Source organism: Drosophila grimshawi, unplaced genomic scaffold (genome assembly GCF_018153295.1).
Source record: "Drosophila grimshawi isolate 15287-2541.00 unplaced genomic scaffold, ASM1815329v1 contig_1367, whole genome shotgun sequence".
Classification (NCBI taxonomy): domain Eukaryota; kingdom Metazoa; phylum Arthropoda; class Insecta; order Diptera; family Drosophilidae; genus Drosophila; species Drosophila grimshawi.
The window spans coordinates 2,847,240-2,869,833 of NW_025062889.1; the positions used below are offsets into that span (position 1 = coordinate 2,847,240).

A 22,594-nucleotide genomic window follows, 5' to 3' on the forward strand; every position below is an offset into this window, starting at 1 on the left:
GTAAGTAAACATTATGTTGTAAAAACAAAAGAGTACCTTGAGTGCATTGATTTGATTGCGCAGCTCATCGATTTTAACACGTGGTCCGCCAACGTTTGAGATTTTCTGTTCGACGGATGTGACCCATTTGAGGAGATCGTTGACATTCTCCTCGCACATGTTGAACTTCTCGAATACTGCTTGCTATTGACCAAAATTAATGATTTGATGGTGATGATAAAAGATCACAATTAGTACAGTGGTAAATTAAGAGTGTAGCTTAGCCAGTTACATTCTCATACTTATATATTTCATATTTGAGAGGGGGTAATAAATATATAATTATATATATAAAGAGAGCATATGAAATGTTCATTAACAATATAATCGAAAGTCATAAGAAATGGAACACAAAATATATATAGAGAGCACACAAACATACAATAGCTGAAATATTTATAATAAATTTAAGCGGCGGGCGAAAGCATAAGCAAAGGTTTTCTTCTTTTTTTAAAGCAGTTTATAGGACAGGCAAAAGTTGGATTAGGTCAGGCGTTAAAGCGTTTTAATAACCAAAATAAACACAATTATTATTATTATAATTAAAAGACGCACAAACCAAAACACCAAGGTTTACTACTAGCCACTACTAAAATTAACGAGCACTACGTTGAACTAAGGGATCTACAAAGTTTTATACTTTTAGTACGGGCATCTAACTACGTTTTTAATGGTTTTATATATTATTTGTTGTTGAGTTTTATTGTTTTTCTTTGTTTCTGGATTAGTGTTAATTTTGGGTTTGGTGTTTTTCTTTTTGTTTTTGGTCTGAGCATTCTCAAAAAATTAAAACTGCAAACGAAATAATATAATAAGAATAATTGTATGTATAATAAATAATATGCTGAAAATAGGTAGAAAATTGATATTTAAAAAATTTGTATATGTTAAGATAAAAACTAGAAAAATACTGACTAACTAAGATCACATTATGCGTACTGGGAGAGCAACAATTGCAATGTCTTAAAGCAAATTGTAGCTAGGAGCAAACTGTAACTTAGACTATATATACATAATAAAGATATATATTTAGAACTATGAATGAGGTTGGGTTAGTCAAATAGGTCCTTAGTATAGCAAGAATGCTGAAGGTAGTTAAAAGTGCTTTAGGATTCCATAGAATTCAAGAGTAGAGCTTGAAGGAAAATAGTATATAATATAGATATACAAATGGGACTCTACATTGTTACAGTCTGTCTGGTGGTGGTGGTTAGAAATGTGCCTAAGGAAAATGCTGCCTATGCAGGGGGTATTATGTTTATAAAGAGTATGAGATATCATATATATATATATATATATATGTATGTGTGTACGATGTATATAAATGTGTGTATATGTTTTGTGTTATCGATAGATAAGTATATGTATATGAAGAAAAAGAGAGATTATAAATATTTGATTGCCGACGTCATTCGTGCCGAGTAGAGTGGTATGGAGAATATGGAGACTCGCGTTTGCGTTTTGCGTTTGCCAGATCAAGCAATTTGATGATTGTGATATATGTAGTAGTCTATATATGAGATACGATCGATCGATCTGTGGTTGTGATTATCTATGTGGTGGTATGTAGTACTTTTGCTGATAGGATTTGCACTTGCTGCATTCTTAATTTGAAAAACTTTAAAGCAAGTTCAGCAACAAAGTTTGGCTCATTTTGAAAAATTATACGCTATAGTTATATATGTATTTGATTTTTGATGTAGTATTTTTTTTTTTTTTGTGAACGAGAACATATAAAACTCAATGCCATGCGCTGCAATATAAGAAATATGCTTCACCTTTTTCAGGACAAGCAAAATGAAATAATAATCATAAATATGATTTGCAAATGAAAAATAGTTTCTGTTTTTGTTTTAGATAAGCAGACAGAGCTTTTTGGGTTAGTCTGATGAGAGATAGAGTAGAGAGTAAAGTTGAGAGCGCGCTGATCAAAATAGTTCGTAACAAAAATTTGAAAAAATAATATAATTATTATTAATTAAGAATATACCAAAAAAGAACATGCCACGAAGCGAATTTTGGTTGCAACAATTTGTTTTGTCGTTTCGTATTTCGTTTTCCGAATTTCAATTTGTGAATGGAAATTTTGGAAAGTGCTATAAAAACTTGATTGTGTATTCACAATAGACAGAGGGAGAATGGGGCAGAGATTAAGGTCTGTGAAACTTACCCTCTGTTCGGCTGGCAGCAGTAAACCCTTCTCGGCAGCCTTCACCAAATCGATATTATTCTTCGGCTCATTGGCATCGTTCAGACGACCCTCCGTGGCATCGATCAGGCCGCTGCCAATGGCAGCCGCAAGCGGCAAGATGACCCCAGTGCTGGGATCACGTACCACCGTCGAGGAGGGATCAATCAGCCCGGAACCGATGGCCTCGGCCAACGTGTACTTCTTACGCTTAATGATGTCGGGATGCATTTGGAAGGGATCGACTAGACAGCCATTTGTCGGATTGTACAGGTTAAAGGTGATGGCCTCTAGCAAACCAAATGAACGCTTGGGTGTACAGATCAGGCCACTCTCGTAGGCCTCCTGCAGTGTGCATAGCTTTGAGGTTTGGGTATTCAACACATTTGCCTTGTTGGCATCCATCAAGCCCTTGCGGAAGGCCTCTGGCAAACGCACAAGTTTCGCTTTGGCCAAATCTTTGACCAGCGCCGAATCGGGATCAATAATGCCAAGGCCGGCAGCATCCTTGAGCGTGTATACCTTGGGCGTTGTCTCGATGACAGTCAGGGAATCGGGTGCGCTGTCATCGCTCTTGCTGCTGCTGGTGGTGGCTGGAGTTACTGGCTGATGGATCAACATGCCGGTTTGCAGATCCAGACTCTTGGATTCGGCCGCCTGATCAAATGTGATCGGTTCTCGTATATAGATCAACAGTGTCGGATCAAAGGCAAAATAGAGTGCTTTCGGATCGACGAGCGTGCGCTTGGAAACATCGACGAGACCGCGTTCCTCGGCTAAACTATACGGCACGAGTTTATAGCTATCTAAATCGCGAACCAGTGCAGTTTTCGGATCGATTATGTTATATCTGATCGCTTCTTCGAGCGACATTTCACGCGGTTTGCTAATGACAACGCTGACGGGCGTTTGACTCAACAGTTCAACGCTATCCTGTCGACGCACGATTTCCTCACGATCGGTTAAAGGACGCGGCACGGTCACGAGTATGCCACGCACGAAGGCAACATCATAGTTGTATGTAGATTTCGATTTGGGGTCGAGAACGCGTCCCTTTGTCACATCAATGTCGCTATTCTCAATTGCCTCAGTCAGAGGCAACTCCTTGCCTGTCAGCTGATTCTTAAAGACAGTGCTAGCGGGATCTATGAAACCCGAATGTATAGCCTCAACTAAATCGAGGTACTCGCCGGTTGTGGGATCGCAGAATTTACCCGTCTCGGGTCTGTAAAGCTGCATGCGCAGCACCATTTCCAGACTCAACAGGCGACGGTTCGAGACGATTAAACCACGTGCTCTAGCTGTCTGCAGATCCAACTGCTCCCTGCCTAGATTATAACAGCCCTTGGTGTCATCTATTAGGTGTTCCTTAATGGCATTCGCTAAGCGCATATATTTGCCTGTCTCATGGTGTTTGACCAAACTGGAGGAGAGACTAACGACATCCTCAACGCAAGCTTCGTTGAGATTTAGTTTGCGATTCGTTACGGGGTGAAGAACTTGACGTGTGGACACATCATAGAAGCGCATGGCTAAGAGTTCATAAAGCCCAAAGCCGGCATTTTCAATATCAACCATCAAGCCCAAACTCAAGGCCTCACCCAACGACACAAAACTGGAACTACCGGGTTCCTTGAAGACGCCCTCTCTTCTATTGATGATGCCATTGCGACAGGTCTCGCTGAGACTAAGCATTTGTTCGGTTTGCTCATCGAAATAGCAGGGCAGATGGGGATTTATGACAAAACTGCGCATACCCTCTAGCAAAGTGATCTTGCGACTCGTCTTCGGATCCGTCAATTTACCCGTCTTGTCATCAAAGAGACCCTGATGTATTGCACGCTGTACACTGATCGGTGCATTCACATCCATCAGGATGCCAATGTTGAAGGCATGCTTAATCGTCATCGATTGATTGTTGTAGAGCAACTTGGCATTCTGTGGATCAATCAGACCCGAATCCTTGGCATGCGTCAGACTGAGCGCTTTGTATAAGCCACTCTTGAAATCTCGGATCTGTACGCTCTGCTCATCGATCAGATTTGTGGTGAGTGCCTCGGCAAAGTTGAGTTTCTCACCCGACTTGGGGTCCATAAAGTGTCCATCGGTTTCGTCGTAAATATTCTTAACGACCGCCTCAATTAGACGCAACGGTTTCTTGGCCTCAACGAGAACACCCTTATCGAAGGCCTCCTTGAAATCGATGTGCTGATCATCGTCATCCCGCACCCTACCCTGTTGGCTATCCACAATGCCCGTTTCTGTGGCAATGCCGAATGGTATGACCTGGCCACAAACATTGACGACCGTCGAATCGGGATCGAGTATACCCCTACGAATGGCACGTTCAGTTGTTAGTTTCTCTCGTGTGATCGTATTGCTGAACTGACCCGTCTTCGGATCGTATAATCCACGATAAACAGCGTCGGGCAGACTGCGCTTGCGTTTCGGCGGTATGAGAATGCGATTCTCGAGGGCCTCGTTTAGTGACAGTTTCGTCGATGCATACGGATTAATGACAAAGCCACCAACTGGATCCAAGTAACCCTTGGCAATGGCCTCGCTGAGAGAAATTATAGACTCTGTCTTGGGATCGAGTAGAACCAGCTCTTCGGGATTAATCAGCTTCTGTGCAATGGCTGACTTCAAGTCGAGCTGTTTGCCATCGATGTCGAATTTGGCTGTCAAAGGATCGTAAAGACCACGCAGCAGACAATCGACTAGGGACCAGGGTTTCTTGTTACTGATTAAATAGCCCTTGTAGAAGGCCTCGTCGAGGCTAAGATTGGGCGAGCTGAGTGTGCCCCGGACCGTATCAAGGAGACCAACTTTGGCAGCCTCCTTGGCCGGCACAATCTTGTCATGTTCGGTATCCTTAACGAGTGTTGAGTCAAGCTCAACGAAACCCATTTCAATGGCCTGCTGGAGTAGAACCTCTTCGCCCGTAATGGGATTCAATACCTTGCCAGTGCTGGGCGTGTAAAATTCACGCTGCAGCACCTCGGGCAGACTCCAGGTGACGCTGTCGGTCTTCACCAGACGCTGTTGAACGCCCACATCGAACGGAACAAGTGTATTATTCTTATTATCCTTGATCTGTCCGGTAGCGGGCACAACGAGCTCATCCTCGATAGCACAATCGAGCTTCAGCTCCTTCTTGGTGACTGTATCGACAATCAGCGAAATCTTGGGATCAACCAGACCAATTTCAATTGACTTTTGCACATCGACTTGGTTTTGTGACTCTGAATCGTAGAGTTTACCTGTCTCCGGATCGTAGAGACCCTTGCGTACAGCAGCCTCAAGGGAGATGGGTTTGCGTGCACCGGGCACAAGGAAACCCAATTGGAAGGCCACCTCCAGGGGAATTTCTTTCAGAGTCTGTATATCGATGACCGTGCCAGCCTGCATATCAACCACACCCAACTCAATTGCCATACGCAGTGGGATGACCTCACCGCTAACTGGGTCGCGCACCGATATCGACTGAATGTCCAGCTTGCCACTGTTGATCGCATCAACAATGGAACAAACTTGACCATCGTCTAGCACCACTTGACCTGTCTGCGGATCTATGCAAATATTCTCTATTGGAGCAGGTCGCTGCTCTTCGGGACTCGCGCGTATTATCCACTGACGTTCGATGCACTCAAAGAATGGTATTTTCTTGCCTGTTTTCGGATCAACCATGTGCCCAGTATGCTTATCTAATAGGGGACGCTCGAGAGCTGTTGTCAGCGTCTCATATTTGCCTGTACTAAAGTTCTTGACCAAAATCGTTTCGGGATCGAAGATGTTCATGTCAAAGACGAGCGTTTGGAAGGATATTTTCTGTCCAGTCGAGGGATCGATAAAGTACTGATGTTTCTCATCGTACAAGTTAAGTTCACTCAACTTGTCGGGCGTCAATTCGGTGTTAATGTCCACCACGTAGGTAATCTGCTGAAGTACAATCAACTTGTCATCTATGATCTGCACCTCATCCAACGGACTGAGTTGTTCCTCTTTGAGGAGAGTGGCCACACTTTGCGACTGTGGTTCACCATCCACAATAACTTGACACTCCTCGGGGCTAATGAGGTTCTGGGAGATGGCATCGCCAATGGCCAGTGTAAGGGGCACATCACGCTTACCCGTTGTCTGCTCCACTGTACTCGTAGTGACTTGAGTTTCCACTGTATCGCGAGCCTCATCATCGGGCGCATATTCTGTGCTGCTTGTTGTCGTTGTGGTGGTTGTTGTGATTTTAGTTTGAATTGTGGTGCTACTTGAGCTGCTAACGGGTTCCACAATTGTTGGCTCCTGTGCTGTTTGTGTGACAATTTCGGTAACCTTCTCTGTTGATTTGGGGGTTTTATCTGTGCTTAGGGCATCCACCAGCGCTTTTCCAGCTAGCACAGGTGCTCCGACAATAGCCATGGCGCCCAATTTAGCTGCATCCTTGACATTCTGCATTATGTTACTGCCCGTTGAGGTTTCTGGTGTTTTCTCGTGTTGTATGAAATCGACAACAGTTTGATGTTTGTCTGTTTTGTATTCGGGTTGAGTTATCTGTTCCAATGCACCAACAACTGTTGTCTGCTGTTGTTGTGGTTGCTCTTTTGTTACCGTTGTTATTGTGGTTGAGCTACCTTGCGCTCCTCATCAATGAAGCTCACCTCCGGTTTCTGTGGCTTTTCCGGTTCCTTGCCGCTGATTAATGTGCTGCTTATGTTCGTTGTTGTGGTCGTTGTTGCTGTGGTTTCAGTGGGTGATTTTTTAGATTTGAGTAAACTCTTGACACCGCTAACAATAGCACCACCCGCAAGCACAGGCGCTGCTATAACTCCCAAGGCACCCATTTTGGCCACATCCTTGACATTTTGCAAGGTTTTATTCGGTTCCTTGCTGGGCGATTTTGTTTCCTTCTCCGGTGATTCCTTTGTAGATTGTGTGGTGCTCACCACTTGCATCTCCTGCTTCCTGGTATCGGAGCTAACCACAACGGTTTGTGTGCGCTCCTCTACGACCACTGTCTGATCACTGGAACTGGGTACAGTTTGTGGTGTCAACTGTTCAACATTGTCGCCTGCGGTAGCTTTAGTTTCACGTGTTACCTCCTCTTCACGTAAGATGCCCAATTCCTTGGCCTGTTCCAGGCTGACCACCTCACCCGTGTTGACGTTCTGCACCTCATTGTTGGAGATTAGTACGTAACCCTGCATTAGTTCAATTGTTTTCGTTGTCACTGTGTGCACAGCTCGCACCGTCTCCATTACCTCTGTCTTGGCAATGGGTTTCTGGGTTACAACAAAATCGGACAGTTGTTTCACAACCAACTCTCCATTCTCCAGTGCCTGGCGCAGCGAGAATCGCTCGCCACTTGTTGGGTGGGTGAAGGTTTGAGCAGCGACATCGATGAGATTGCGCTCCAGCGCCGCAACAAGCTCAATGGCATCCGGTTTGGGTGCATAGGGTATGGACATGATGAAGTTATCCTCGATTGCCTGCTTAATGGGCAGTGGTTTCTTTGTGCTCGGATGCAGCACGACGCGCTTTGTGGGCTCCACGAGACTCTTTTCGACGGCAACGGGGAATATCATGCCCACGGGCGGAATTTCCACTCTCAACTTTTGCTTGTCATAGCTTGCATCGAAAAGATTCGCATCGATGGCTTGTGAGATATTTAGCGTTTTATTTTTGTAGCTAAACGTGGACTCATCTGGATTAATGATGCCCTTTTCGATGGCTTCCTCGAGGGTGCACTTGGTGGGCTTCTGCAGCTTGGAATGTGGATCCAGCACCTCACAAACGATGGCCTCGTGTATGCTCAACGGATATCCACTCTCTGGATGCACAATCGTTTGGGTTTTCGTATCAATCAGACCCTGTGATTCCAGCTTCGGTATGGATAGACTCTTCGCCAGAGGCATGAGTATATGATTCGTTTGTTCTGGATCGATGATCTTCTGTTCGACAGCTTGTCGCAGATTAAGGACACGATTGCGTTGCGGATCCGTCACCTGGCCACGACGACCATCAATTAGACCCAAGTTAAGAGCCTCGGAAATGTTAACCACCTCGCCCTGGGGGTTGGTAAAGTTTCGTGTATCCTCGAGAATTGCACAAGTCTCCTCATCGATTATGCCCTTGCGCAGAGCATCACGTGGCTTCAGTATGATCTTGCGCATCTTTTGCAGCACCACAACCTTTTCCTCGGTGGTGTGATCACTCTCAAAGGAGCGTCCACGCTGAAGTTGATCGCGTGAGACAATACCACGCTCGTAGGCAACCTCAACGGGTATCTGTTCACCGGTGCGTGGATCAACCACAAAGCGAACGGTGCGCAGAGCACCTTCAGCTGCGACAAGTGGTGCACCCACTACTGTCAACAGTCCCAGCTTGGTGGCTGTTATCAAATCCACAGGTTGACCCTCGGCATTCAATATTGTTGCGGTGCGTGGATCGTAGATAGATCGTGCAATTGCCTCCGTAACCGAAATCGTTTTCTTCGTTGCGGGATCCAAAATCTTGATGAGCTGCTCATCGATGAGACCCTGACGTGCTGCATCAAAGATGTTCTCCGTCTCGCCGCTCTGTGTGAATATGACCAGAGCTGTCGATGGATCGTAAATGGCACCTGGCGCTATTTGCAGTGGTTCCGGTGAGGCCAGCTCACGTTGACAGGTGTTGACCTCCAAGAAGCGTGGTGGTGCATCCTTAAGTGGTGTCGACACCTCCAGCACATCGGGCATATTGTTCACCCGTGTAATGCGCAAAATTGTATTTTGATTGGCACCACGAGTCGCTGGCACCGACTCCAATAGGATTTTACCTTCCGAGATGGCGTTGCGCATTCCGATAACCTGTTGCCTGTTGTTCGTGTAGTTGCCATAGCCGTCGAGTATATCACGCTCGAAGGCGGACTTGACCGATATTTTATCACCCGTGCTGGGCTCAATGACAGCGACCGATAAATTGTTAATGATCTGCTTGTCAATGCACTCTTCAAAGTTGACCAGACGATCGGTGCCCTGGACGTGAAAGACGCCCGTGTCCGGATTGAACAGACGCTGCTCAATGACATCCTTAAGACGCCAACCACCTGGTGGCAGTTCCATTATCTGACGCTCCGTCACATTTTGCTCCAAGTAACTGCTCTTCTCCTGGTTGATAAATTCCGAGACGACACGTTGCGGTTTGATTAGCTCCTGGGAAATTGGTATTTCCACCGATTTTTCCACATATTTCATGTGTTGTGTATTCAGTTTAATGGGCTCCGCTTCGGGCATTATCTGTTTCGTCACTATGGTAATTGTTGACTTTGTCTTTTTGCGATTTGTGGGCTCCGGCACTGTTTGATTACTGTCCGGCACAAGCAAGCCGTAGTTGAGGGCCTGCTGCACGGAATAAACATTGTCCGTTTTGGGATCCTTAAAGAGCTGTCTGTCCTCATCGATGAAACCCTGTCGCACAGCCTCAGTGAAAGTCAATAGAACTGTATCGCCTGGCTCCTGGGAGCCGGCACGTATTGTCACATAACGATTGATCGTCCTTGTCACCGTCTCCGTAGTCAGTGTAATGTTAAGCAGGCTGCTCAGCAGCAATGCACCCTCAGGAGTTATAAATTTACGCTCAATGGCGGTGTCTAAAGGCACTGTTTCACCCGTCTTCGGATCGAGCAAATAGCCCGTCTTTGGATCAATCAGATTGTGATAGACCAAATCGAAGACACTCAACTCCTTGCCGCTGGCATTGTGTACACCAATGCCGCGACTGAACATCTCGTATACCTCCTGGCGTACCAGACCCTCGCCAACGGCCACCTCGAGCGGTACGAGACTATCTCTACCCGTTTCTAAGGCAAAGCCCGTGCTCTTGCGACGTAGAAGATCGCGTGAGAGGGCCACATTAAAGCTAACATAATCATTGCTACGCAAATCCTTGAAACCATCAATATCGAATATGGAACGTTGCGCCACCGAACTAATCAAGCCCCTTTCAACCGCCTCGGGTATGCTAATCAATTCCCCGGTCATAAAATCACGATATTTACACTCAGCCGGCAGGACAATGCCATCGGCAATGGCCTCCTGCAGTGTGATCAACTCACCCTTACGTTTCGTAATGCACTTCAATTGATTACCATCCAAGACACCGGACTCAATCGCTTGCATAATGCTCAGCTTTTCGCGACGCATCGGCGATGTGATTAACGATTGCTTATCGAGCAGATTCAAGTCACATATATCCTTAAGCGTATACGGTTTAACGATCAATTGACGATTACGTGCCTCCAAGAAGCTAAGCTTCTCTTTGGTCACCTCGTTCAGATAGCGACCGGTTTTAGCATTTAATACGCCCGACTGCAATGCCGATTGCAGGGTAATTTTCACGTCGCGTTTCGCATCGACAACTTCGCGAACGCTCGCATCGATCAGCTGATTGGCAATGGCCGAATCCAAGCGGAACTTATCACCCGAATTGCGATCAATTATCCAGCCAGAGCTATCCACCAATCCATGAGCGATGGCATCACTCAAACACAGCGCATTCGATTTGATTGTCACCGATTCGTGGCGTATCAGATAGCCACGCTCATATGCCTCGGCCAGGCTGATCGTCTGACCCGATTTGACGCGATATAGTCCCGTCTTGGCATCCACACTGCCCGCACAAATGGCATCGACAATATTTCTAGGTTTCTCGGGAGATGTGGCCACATCCGATTTCGGCTGTGACTGTGACATCTCTACTGTGCTGTTTACCTTGATGCGTTTCTCGGCCGTCTCATAGCCGGTCTCGGCTTCGGTTATCTCGCGCTGTATCACCTCGAGCAGTGATAGCTCCCGTCCGCTGGCATCTCGTCCAGCGCCCGGCTGCAGCAGCTGTAGCGCCAGCTGTGCATCAATCAGCCCCTGTTGGGCAGCCTGTTCCAGCGTTATGCGTTTATCGCCCACCAACATTTCGCCGGTGCGCACATCCAGTATCCGCAATTGTATTGCTTCACCAATGGTCAAAACGCGACCGGTGCGCGGATCCCGTATGCCGGCTATATCCAGCACGGAGGTACCATTTCCTCCGCCTCCTCCTCCTGCTGATCCTCCCAGCTGTTGCATACGCTTCAGGCTGCGTATCTCGTTGAATTGTATCTGCGACTGTGGTGTTGTTGCGGCATTTGACTCTTGACTAATTGTGGCATCGATGCCATCGCTGCTGTAAATGCTCTTCGAGGAGCTTTTCGTTGTCTTCGTTGAGCTGAATCTAAAGTGGGAAAAGAGCATGTTAAAATATTATGATATTTAACTAATATACACTCAGGGAAAAAGTGGGCTTAACGAGCATGGAAAATAAGGCAACAATACAATACACTTTGCATATAAGAGCAAAATCTGTTGAGGTCGAAACAAAGATAACTTTACACTCACTAAAGATGTATATTGTTGTGTGTTAAATATTTACAAGTTGAGGAAAACATTTCACAGAGGAAGAAATATATTTTCTTTGTTATTGATTGGTTTATCGAATCGAACTTAAGAGCTCTTCGCATTATCAAGAAATGTGTGAGTGGTATGATTCATCATTTTCCTTACTCATTATTATTTATCATTTTCAATACTCAATCATTATCAGCTTTTTTCTGAGTGTATTCAGATACGTTTACTTACTGTGTAGTGCTGTATGTTGTGGTATAGAGATCATCCGGACGCGCAGCGTAACCATCGCCAGGTGGCACGCTGCCCGCACTGAAGTCAACTCTAAATGTCTTGAGCGGTTTCTGTAGACTCTCAGCATATTGCTAAACATGGTGGTGAAATAACAACAAAATAACATTAGACAAATAGTTGAAAATAAATTGAGGCACTTGAATTTTGCAGAAGAGTGTGGGAGAAAAGAGAGAGAGAGTGGGAGTTGAGGGGAAAATGCATTACCTGAAACTCGAACGCGAAGTCATAGTCACTTTCCTCTGCCACTTGGACAGTTGTGGTTTGGGTATTGGTTTTGGACAGTTTAGTTTGGGTCGCCTTGCGACCCGATCTATGCTGAGGCATGTCTAAATCTTGGGTATCTTTCAATGCGACATAGTCATAGTCAGCAGTTTCGTTAGTTGTCGGTTTAGGCACTTGATTTAAGTTTGATGCTTCTTCAATGCACTGCGAGATTTACAACAAATTAGATAACGAATTTACGCGCTTTCAAAATTTGTCTCTATTTTTTTATATAGTTTTCCATTCGACTGTATCTATGTGTGACTTGCAATGTTTTATGACATGTATTAATGGGTTTCGATAAGAATCTGAGAGCTAACGAGCTACACCTTTTGTAGACTAATAAAACTAATAGAGACAACAACCACTAAAAAAGAAAGAAAAAAAAGAACCTGTCCTAAAGATTTTGGCATGAGTTGCTTTATTATTTTGTCGATGTCTTCGAACTTTGAGATTTCCGTTTCGTTTGATATAAATAAGTGAAAGGCATGTTGCGAATTCTTTTTTTTCTACACAAATAGAATTGTTGACTGCTCTACATTAGGTTATATTTCTCAATCTTAAAAGATTTTAATCATTTAAATCTTTGAATAATTTTGCAAACACTTTTAAGAATGGAGTCGAGCAAGCTAAATGTGGAATTTGGTATACGAAATTCGCCGCAATTTGTGTGCTATAAATGTATTTTGATAAGAAGGTAAAAAATAAAAAAGATTTCGCTGTGACACCCAATTAATCTTTTTTTAAATGTGATTAAATGAGATATGCTTGACAATTTTAATCTCAAAAACGAAGCCCTTCTGTCTGCCCAAAAACAAAAACTATAAAAAAAATCAAAAATAGCCAAACAAATGCGTATGATTTGTTTTCATTCACCAAAAACCAAAAAAAAACACTGAGAATGCCGGCACTTGACTTATCAGCGCTCTCTTTAAACATTAAGTATTGTGTTTATCAACTAACCAACATCCATAAGCACACACGCACACACACACACACACACACATATATATAAACACACACAATACACAAAAAAGCAAGCAAGCCTTTATGAAAATAGAAATGACGTTATTGTTTGAGGGCCACAAAGACATATTCTTATAAATTGTATAAGAGCGAACGTGCTCCAAATGCGTTGCAAAAATACCGGGAAAATAATAAAGTGCAAGGCATATCAAAGATATATATATATGTATAGACCATTGTACGATTATAATATACAACTCTTAAAGTGCTTGAATACACAGCAGAGTCAACTTCGAAACGGGTGATTAAACGGCAAACGTATAATTAAGTTTTATCTTTTTATTTACGCGCAGCAAATTGAACAAGGCCGGCATTGATTCATGATGGAGTGCTTCTTGTGGCATATCTCATTGTTTATCTGATATCTGAACACATATGGCATATAGACATAAAACTGAGTTCACACGCAACCACATGAAAATTCAATTTCTGATTTTTATCGCTCCAAATTGTTAATGGAGTCTGTCGTTGCTTTAGTTTTACTTAAAACTTCGTTTGTGGCAATAAGTTCTTAATTTACGCTGAGGCAATCACTTTTGTTTTATTATTCACAAGCAGCTGCCCGAAGGTCGCCCTAGAGTTAAGTTAGTAGTGGAAGCAAAAAAAAAATATTATAATTAACAAAAAAAAAAAAAAAACAAAAATACAAAAAATGCGAAAAATATAAAGCGAGAATGAAACACAAACAAAACACACACACAGTGAAACGGGCACAAATAATGATGTCATCAGTAATTTCAATATAATCTAAAACAAGTTTTTGCCGAGCGCCCACAACAGAAAAATACAACAGAAATAAAAATATATCGAGAACAATTAAATGAAATTGAAACTGCTAATCGGTTTTTATACACTGCCCAAATGGCAGTCTTGAAGTAACCCTCATACTCCGCTCCTGTGTTTTATATTGCGCTTGACACGCTTTGTATTTGGGGCTCCTAAGAAGCTTTGTGCTCTCGGCCGGCTAATGGCAGAGCTTTTTTTTGAGGGGCCCTGCAACTGCAGCCTGCCGCATGCTGCACATAATCAGACGTCTCACAAAAATAGGCGACACTGAACGATGCTCGGGCGCCGCATTCGCTTTCATTTCGTTGTTTTTGGTTTTTGGTTTTATTTTATTTTTATTTTTTGTGTCTTTTACTAATTTATAGAACACACACAGTCACATAAATTACAACTAAAAATACTAGTGTAACTTTGTGTCTGTGTGCGAGTGTCTGTTTAAGGCGGCGGCCAAATTTGTGTTTGCCCCGTTAGATCGATAAAATAGAAGCAGCATGTTGCAAGTATGGGAAATGCAGAAAAAAAAAAGTCAAAGCGCAATGACATGTGAATAAAAGCCAAAAAAAAAGAAAACAGAATAACTAACAGCAAATAGAAACGCAAACAAAACAAAACAGAAAAGCACGTAAAAGACAAATACACACACACAACCACACACACACACATACAAAATGATAAAATGTACGTCCTAAACATTAATGAAAAACCCGTGAAATAGTGCGGTCGTAAATGTCTTCCGACTGCGTGATACTCTAAAAATGAAGTTGCCGAAAAACTGATTTTTATTTTCACTTTTTAATGCTCCAAGACATTTAAGCATTTCTCACATTTTTTACTGCTGGACTCTGTTCAGATTAAACAAGTTCTGTGAAGTCTTAACAAAGAAGAACTGTGGGAGTTTTCGATTTATGTGCTATGCTTGGCCAGTCAAACCTATTTTTGGCTTTATTAATGAGATGTTCATTAGTGCCATATAAATCATATACCTTCAGCCGGATTCTGTGAGAGACACGCAAATGATCAAAATCAATTGTTTACTCAACGGGCGACGACACTGCCAGAGTGCCCCCTTATAAGAGAAATTACTGTTTAAAAGGTGTGTAGATTAGATTAGTGGCTGCCACACCCTCCCCTATTCCCTGACCCTCCCTTGCGATTGGGACCTTGGGACGCTGCTGACAGAAGCTGATCGCATTCGTGATAGTCGCTGTCATATGTCACTTTCAGTAGATGATTTTTAGTTCGTGTGTGTTGTGCGTGTGTGTGTGTTGTGTATGTGCGTGTGTAGGTCAGTTGTGTCTACTCTTAATGGGCCCAGTTAACCGTAGCGTTTTTAACTGCCGTCTTTTAAATGGTATTAGGTAATTTTTTTTTAATTTCAACAACATTTTTGAGTCATGCGCAAGTTGTGCAAACTCCAAAAATAATAACACAAAACTTAGTTGTTTCCCAATTTCAATTTGTATTCGTTTTGTCTGCTTTCATTAGCACTCAAATAAATATATCGAGTATATATAGAAAATGAAATGAAGAAATAGCATATGGATTCTTGCGACATGTTCAAGGCTAAATGAATATTGCATGCGTTATATTTTTTTTATTTGCCTTTCGGCTTTTATTTTCGTTTTCACACTTGCAAATACAATGTGTTACCCTATTCTATTCTATTTTTTTTCTTTCGTTTTTTATTATTATTATTTTTTTTTGGGCTCTGGGAGTGACTTCATTTTTGTACATGTTTGGTTTTCATGTGGGCTTCGTAGGATTGTGCATAAAATATTTAAATTTCTATTAAACAAATAAAAGCGGGCCACAGTCGAATTCATTTCGTATTCAATTGAAGGCATACACACACACACACACATATATATATGCAAGTAGAACACACATAGATACAATCGCACTTTCTATTCACTGTAATGGTGACAACACGGCGTATGAGCAATACGACAATATATGCCGGCCCTAGACGTGATCTATCATATTCAGTATAGGGTATTCTGCTTTTTCTAGCTTGCTTACACGATTCGAAAATTTGCAAATAATTCTTCAAAAAAACATGTACAAAATTCAAATCAAATGAATTTTGTAACCCTTTTCGTAGGGTTTTTTTTTTGTATGTTGGTAGCCTTTGTGTTCACCGTTTCGAACACACAACAACAAAACACACACACGCGGCGCACACACACTCGCACACACAATAAAAACTATTACTTCCGCACGCGTACACAGTTTTTACGTCGTTATACAACCACGTCGCATTCGGTACTGATTGCTAGCAACGGAATCGCCACTCGTCGTACTCCGTAATGAATGAGAGAACGCTCAGTCAACACCAGAGAGCTTTCCGACCGACCATATGCCACTGAGATGAACGCTTAGTTTTTGGTGTTTTTTGTTGTTGCTGGTTTTTTGTTTTTTTTTTTTGCGAGAGCTTTTCGAGTGCGCAGCAAAAGCTGCAAACAAAAAATATGCCGGCTACAAAAAAATATGCTCAGCTGTTGCTTTGCCATGTGATAAAAGGCCAACATAAACGAAATTCGTAATCCATTAACAATTGGCTGCTCAAATTCGTAATGCTGTCAAAAATTGTTGAAAACAATACGCGGAAGTTCAGAGAGCGAATTAGCAGAAGAAATAACAACATGTTCTGAACAACATTGGTTTGTCTACTGTTCATGGTTGTTCTTGTTGTTGTTGTTGTGGTTTTTTGAGTCTACCAAATTAACGAAGCTGGAGATTTGGCTTGTTTTCGATTTTATGGTATGATAAAAGTATAAAATAAAAAAAGAATGAATGCCGACTGTTAGGGTGGCGGACTAGAAAATGCCCTACGGTCAGCTATTAAAAAAAATAAAAGCTTAGTATTGTAATAAATATTTTAACTAGCTTTTAATGATTTATAAAAATTTTACAAATTTCCAGTTAGTAAAAATCGATATCTGTACACCTAGCATTAGGACTTATTAGGAGGACTGCTTATGCAAAAGAACCAACGTCAGATAAAGAAATATCAATGCCTATGGATATAAAACACTATGAAATCAACTATAGAACCTATAAGCTTTGATATAAATCAATAGATGATTCGAGTATGAATATTTACATTTCTATTTTTACCACAACAACTTTATTCATGCGTTGCTCATTCCAATTAGAAGCTCGCCGAGACATCCCTTGCACACATTCACAACTTTTTTATGCTCCGCTCTAATTTATAGCTACAGGGTATGCTAGCAAAAATCAAATAAAAAAAGCCAAACCAGTTTACTGTAGTTAAATGTTGAAGCTAACCTTCTAAATAGCAATATGCTCATTCACTCCACTTAATGCTAAGCTTCGACGCCCATGTTATGCATATCAAGTTAAGCCTTTAGACGCAAAAAAGCAAAAACCTCACAAACTCACTGGCAATGATGTTGTTTCTCATAATAATATATGCATATATATGTTTGTATGTATCAATGAGGTAAGAGCAATTTATGATGTCACTCAGCCCAAGAGTCATATCTATAAGAAAACACTGAGGTGTATTTTAACATAAATTCCGCACACTCTAAGCATGAATTGTGCTAATTTTGTCAAGGGCCAAAAAAGGTAGTCAAGATGAGCTGATGACACCACAAGTTATTGATAGAGTGCGATACTCGAAGGTTTACTGACTTAACAATAGCTGCTTTAAAAACAATCCTTTCTCTTTTGTCACTCCCTACATGTTAATTAGAAACTGAATATTTACACTGTTCTGTAAACACGTGCAAAAAAAAAAAAAAGAAAAGAATAAAAGCAGCCAAAAACGAGTTGAGCACTTTTTTATTTCTATGGCTAATCGGATTTTTAATTGAATTTCTTAAAGCGACGTTGCGACGCATTAACAAACTTAAAACCAGTTGCCAAAAACGGGCGAGACTAGCCAAAAATATAAAAGAAATAAAACCAAAAGAGTTGACAGATGAAGTAATTATAGCGACAAAGAATCAACAATGAACTGTTGATGACGTTTGTCTGGCATCGAATTTCCTAGAACCTAAGACGTTTCGCTATGCGAAATATGTTTATTATATGCAAATTGACATCATGCTGATTATCAGCACAAATCTCCTAATTGGATAGTTGATTTAATTTGCCTAATTGGTAAAAAAAAACAAAAACAAAAACAAAATCGAAGCTATATACGTGTGTGATAAATAGAGTTTAAAATTGAAGTTAGACAAAAGTTATTTATCTATATAAAATGCAATTTGCACATAAGACAAACGACTCTGACGAGAAAAAATAAAATAATAGTATTAGATGGAAAAAAATTTGTTTTGCAATTTTTTATAAATTAATCAAATTGGTGATTTATGAGGCAACATTTCAAGCGTTGACAAAACGAAACTGAAATGTGCGCTCTGATGTCATTATTTCAGTGTGTGTGCGTGTGTGTTCGCGGATTTTGAAGGTTAATTTAATAATAACAGTGCATAAGGCCGACAACAAGATACAGATACAAAGATACACATTACGCCAGAACTTATGGCGTACTCGAAGAAAACGAAAGCTTCCAACTTGTTTATTATTATTTTTTTCCTCTAGTTGTTATTTTTTTGAACTTGAACCTGAGAAGCTGTTGTAGATTTTAGCTATAGATACTTTTTTGAGTCATTGCTAAGCAATTGTCGTTTGTATCTAAAATTAGCATATAGCATCAGGGAGTTCTATCTCTCTCTCTCTCTCTCTCTCTGTCTGTCTCTCTGTATTCACATCTGAATTTTAGATACTCACCAGACCATCGCTGCCATTCACCTCGATTGCAGTTTTTAGCCTCTGCGACAATTGTTCCAGCAATCTGTCGTATTTCGTATTTAAATTATCCAAACGTTGACTGTAATACTGCGTGGCGCCCGGATCGCTATCAGCCGGACGCAGATCGCGACGTGGTGGCGAGAACGAGGGACGTGCCTCAAGCAGCCAATCGACGAAACGCAGACATTTACTATCGTAAATCTAAATGTCCGCCAATTTTGTTGTTGTTGTTGATGACGTCACGGTTGTTGTTGTCCACAGGATTTGGGTGTTAATTTTTTGGCGGTTAAATGTTAGTAAGTTTCTCGTGTTAAACAAAATATTCTTGATTGTTGTGTGGTTTTAAAGAGGGGGTTGTGGGGTAGGCATATATTTAGTGCTTTTTATTTCATTGATTAATCAATACGAACAAATTACGTTGATTACAATTGCTTTTTAATTGTTTGTTGTGTGAGTTTTGGTTGTTGTTTGATTGTTTTTGTTGTTGTTGTTGTTGTTGGTCAATATTGTTGGTAAGAATTTTGTTGGTTTGTTGTTGTTTTTGTACCCCAAGTGTTATTGACGCACCTTGTACCCGCAGTTTTTTAACTACTCGTAATACATCGCTTTGGCCTCCAAATGGAGCCGCGACATTTGTAGTATTTTATATTTTTTTGTTTTCATTTACCACAAATGTGTTTAAAAAGCATTAAATATTGAAAGGGTTTGTATAATAGTAGAAGGGGATAGCAAGACAGTAGAGATAGTAAAGTGTGGGTAGACAAGAAACAGCCAGGAAGTAGAGTGTACTATAGCTCAACACTTGACATGTTGAGATAGAGCTTGTTTTTTTTTCGAAATATTTTCACAATCACACGCACAGACATACATACTTAGAGGAAGGAGCAGACGCCAGGCAAGGGGGCTGATGCGGAAGAGATTTTATAGCAAAAAGTACTGTTTGTGCAAGTTTTTGCATGATCCTGAAGAGATCTTATAGAGAAAAAATCTCTACTTTCTTACAGAAGATATCTGGTAAATTCAGAATTCTATAAATGTACAATGTCTTAAACATATTGGAATGTGTTTCATATGAGATTTCTAAGAATAAATGTATATACTCTATGGATGCCAGCTGTGTAAAAGCTAAGCAAAAAAATGAGTCATCAATTTGGACTCAAAATTACTAAGAATGATAAAAATGTATTTCATATTAGATCCAGAATTATTCTATATCTTCAGTCTTTGGAAAGAGATTGCAACAATTTTCAAGTCTGAGTAGATTCTATGAATCATTCCCAATGCCCAGCGTCTAAATATAGAAAGATTTGCCATACAGAAAAAGACGACAGGCATACAAATTTTTACCTTAGCTTCGCGGATTAGACGTCCTCCAGCCACGTTGACATTTTCGATTTTAGGTTTTCGTTCGATAGCAGCTCCAAGCAGTTTCTATATATGTATTCATTTATATATATATATTTGGCGAGGGGAGTTTTGTAGCAAATTTTTTTGGACAACATATTTTTGTTTTTTTATAGTTGATTGATTGAGTTTTTGTTTGTTCATAGTGTAGTGTTTTTTTTTATAGAGTGTGATATTGATATTGATTTTTTTTGGGGGGTGAAAATACAAGAAATTAGACAAAAATACATATACAATTAGTTTTCAACTACAAATACAAATAAGACTACAAAATGACGAATGGGCATGTGAAATATGAATTTGAATATAGATGGTGCAGCTTACAAACTAGAAAACACAACTACAAAAACATAAAATAATAATTTAAAAAAGTATACTGACACATATATATATTTATACATTTTTTTTTTGTTGAAATTTACAGGGTGTGTGGTGGGGTGTAATCGAATGTGTGTGTGTGCGGGGGACAGCACAAAGATTGTGTTTTGGAACATATACTGTATATATTTATGTATTATACATGGGTGTCGGTGTGTTTAGCTGCCGGACAACTGGCAGCTTGCTACAGAACTTATTGTTTGGATTAGACAAGAGCTACACGACTATATAGATTCTGGATATACAGGGTATATATAGTACGGGACAGTTAACATATGGAAAATATATATATAAAACTTAACACACATTACACACATCTAACATATGTCCAACACCAAAGTACCTTTAAGAATTTTTTTTTTTTTGTGTTTAAGCAAAACTACTTTTTGGGCAAAAGGTGGGGGGACGGGGCACTGGTTAAGCAAAAAGATATAACTACGCTTTCGATTTTGATATATTGTACAATATACAAATAAATATAGAATATATAGATATATATATACTTTGTGTTGCTTTAGAGGGGGGTTTTTCTTTTGAATACGCTCACTAAAATAAAACTGAGTGGAAACTATACAAGGTAAAAAAGTTATGTATAAATATGTATAGCTAAATTCTATAAAGGAACTCATCATAAATAATATAACAATAAAAAAAACTATCAAAAAATGATAAGTGATATATGGATCGCTACTCACGTCTAATTCGTAAGCTGAAGTCGCTGTGGGCATTGCAGACAGACGTTCGGTGGTGCCATCAACCCAAGATTCCTCGACTTGCACGCTCGACTGGAGATTCTTCATTAATCCAATTGCCGTCTCGCATGAGCGCATTCTACAAATAGTCAACGAAAGTGTGATATTAACAGGTTGGCATAGAGACGCAATTATGAGGTGTAGTTAATGAAGCGTTAAAATTTGAGAGTCAGGTGTTGATAGTTGCTGTTGGAATAGGTTTGCTCACACACTACTCTTAGAAAAGACATTTAGAAATCATGTTGAATTATTAGGTGATTTACGTTTGTCGGCAAAAGTATGAGTTTTTCTGAGTGTAAAATATGTTATTCTAGTTACAGAGAGCAAAAGAGCTGCTCACCTTTCGCCCAGTTGATTGCAGACCGCACTCCAGCGCGTATTCAGACGCTCCACGTTCGAGTGCAGGCGTTTCAGATCCCCGAGCACCTTGGTTGGCACACCCATGCGACCCAGTTGATCGGCAGCATCGTTCATCTTATCCATCTGGGGCTGTTGTTGTGTAATAATGTCCTGCATGTGTGTCAACTGCTTGAATACGTGTTGCAAGCCCTCCGCTGTTGAGGGCAAATCCTGATGCTTGGCCAGCTCATTCTCCAGTTCGGAGATGACATGTTCGTTGTCCTCCAGACCAGCCAGCGAGGCTTCCAGCAGCTTGAGGCGATCCTTGTGCAGACCGCTCTGCGTATTCAGCTCCTTCCACAGCTCGTTCAGATTATCAAGCGATTTCTTGAGCACAGGTGTCTTCAGTGCAATCGTACGGAAGGTCTCCTGCAGATGCTTCAGCTCCGGCTCGAGCAGATGCAAACGTCGCTCATAGTCCGAATGTATCTCGAGCACATGCTCCAACGAGTCCAGATCACGTGGCAGTGGCGCCAATATTATCTGATCCAGCTCACGTGCCATATCCTCCAATTTGCTCTTGATCGCAATGCATTCCTCGGTAAAGATGCGACTCGCCTGTTTGCTCTCCTCTACAATAAAAGAATAAGGACTTTAGAATGGATTCTGTCAAAGTTAAGTTAAGTTAAGTTTTAAAGTTTAACCACCAAGTTAAAATTTAATTTAAATTTATATGCATTTGAGCACACATCTTAATTTGGCATTTAACATTCTGAATTGCCTCAGCATCTAATTGAATATATGCAACACTTGTCTTAACACCACTTAATTAATTTTAATTGTCGAATACAAAACAAAAACCGCAACTGCTGCAACCCTAATACCACAGATCGCTTTGATCATCAGGATTATAAATGATTACCGCGTGT

The 22,594-nt window shown here is 41.1% G+C and overlaps 1 protein-coding gene across 25 annotated transcripts in view; it reads right to left on the reverse strand.

Annotated features, from left to right (window-relative positions):
* Nucleotides 1–22,594, reverse strand: part of LOC6569128 (dystonin) — an 80,446-nt gene that overhangs the window by 17,837 nt on the left and 40,015 nt on the right. For 9 of the 25 annotated variants that reach the window (XM_032741221.2, XM_032741222.2, XM_032741219.2 and 6 more), the window contains 7 exons: nucleotides 21,667–22,297; nucleotides 21,270–21,405; nucleotides 20,140–20,223; nucleotides 18,772–18,993; nucleotides 11,875–12,005; nucleotides 10,975–11,470; nucleotides 37–183 (listed from right to left, as the gene is read on the reverse strand). In XM_032741221.2, the coding sequence (XP_032597112.1) occupies nucleotides 37–183; nucleotides 10,975–11,470; nucleotides 11,875–12,005; nucleotides 18,772–18,993; nucleotides 20,140–20,223; nucleotides 21,270–21,405; nucleotides 21,667–22,297 (1,847 nt within the window). Of the gene's footprint in view, nucleotides 1–36; nucleotides 184–2,209; nucleotides 6,846–10,974; nucleotides 11,471–11,874; nucleotides 12,006–12,138; nucleotides 12,361–18,771; nucleotides 18,994–20,139; nucleotides 20,224–21,269; nucleotides 21,406–21,666; nucleotides 22,298–22,594 lie in introns of those variants that run through there. The other 16 variants (XR_004365463.2, XM_032741205.2, XM_032741203.2 and 13 more) reach the window with 5 other exon arrangements.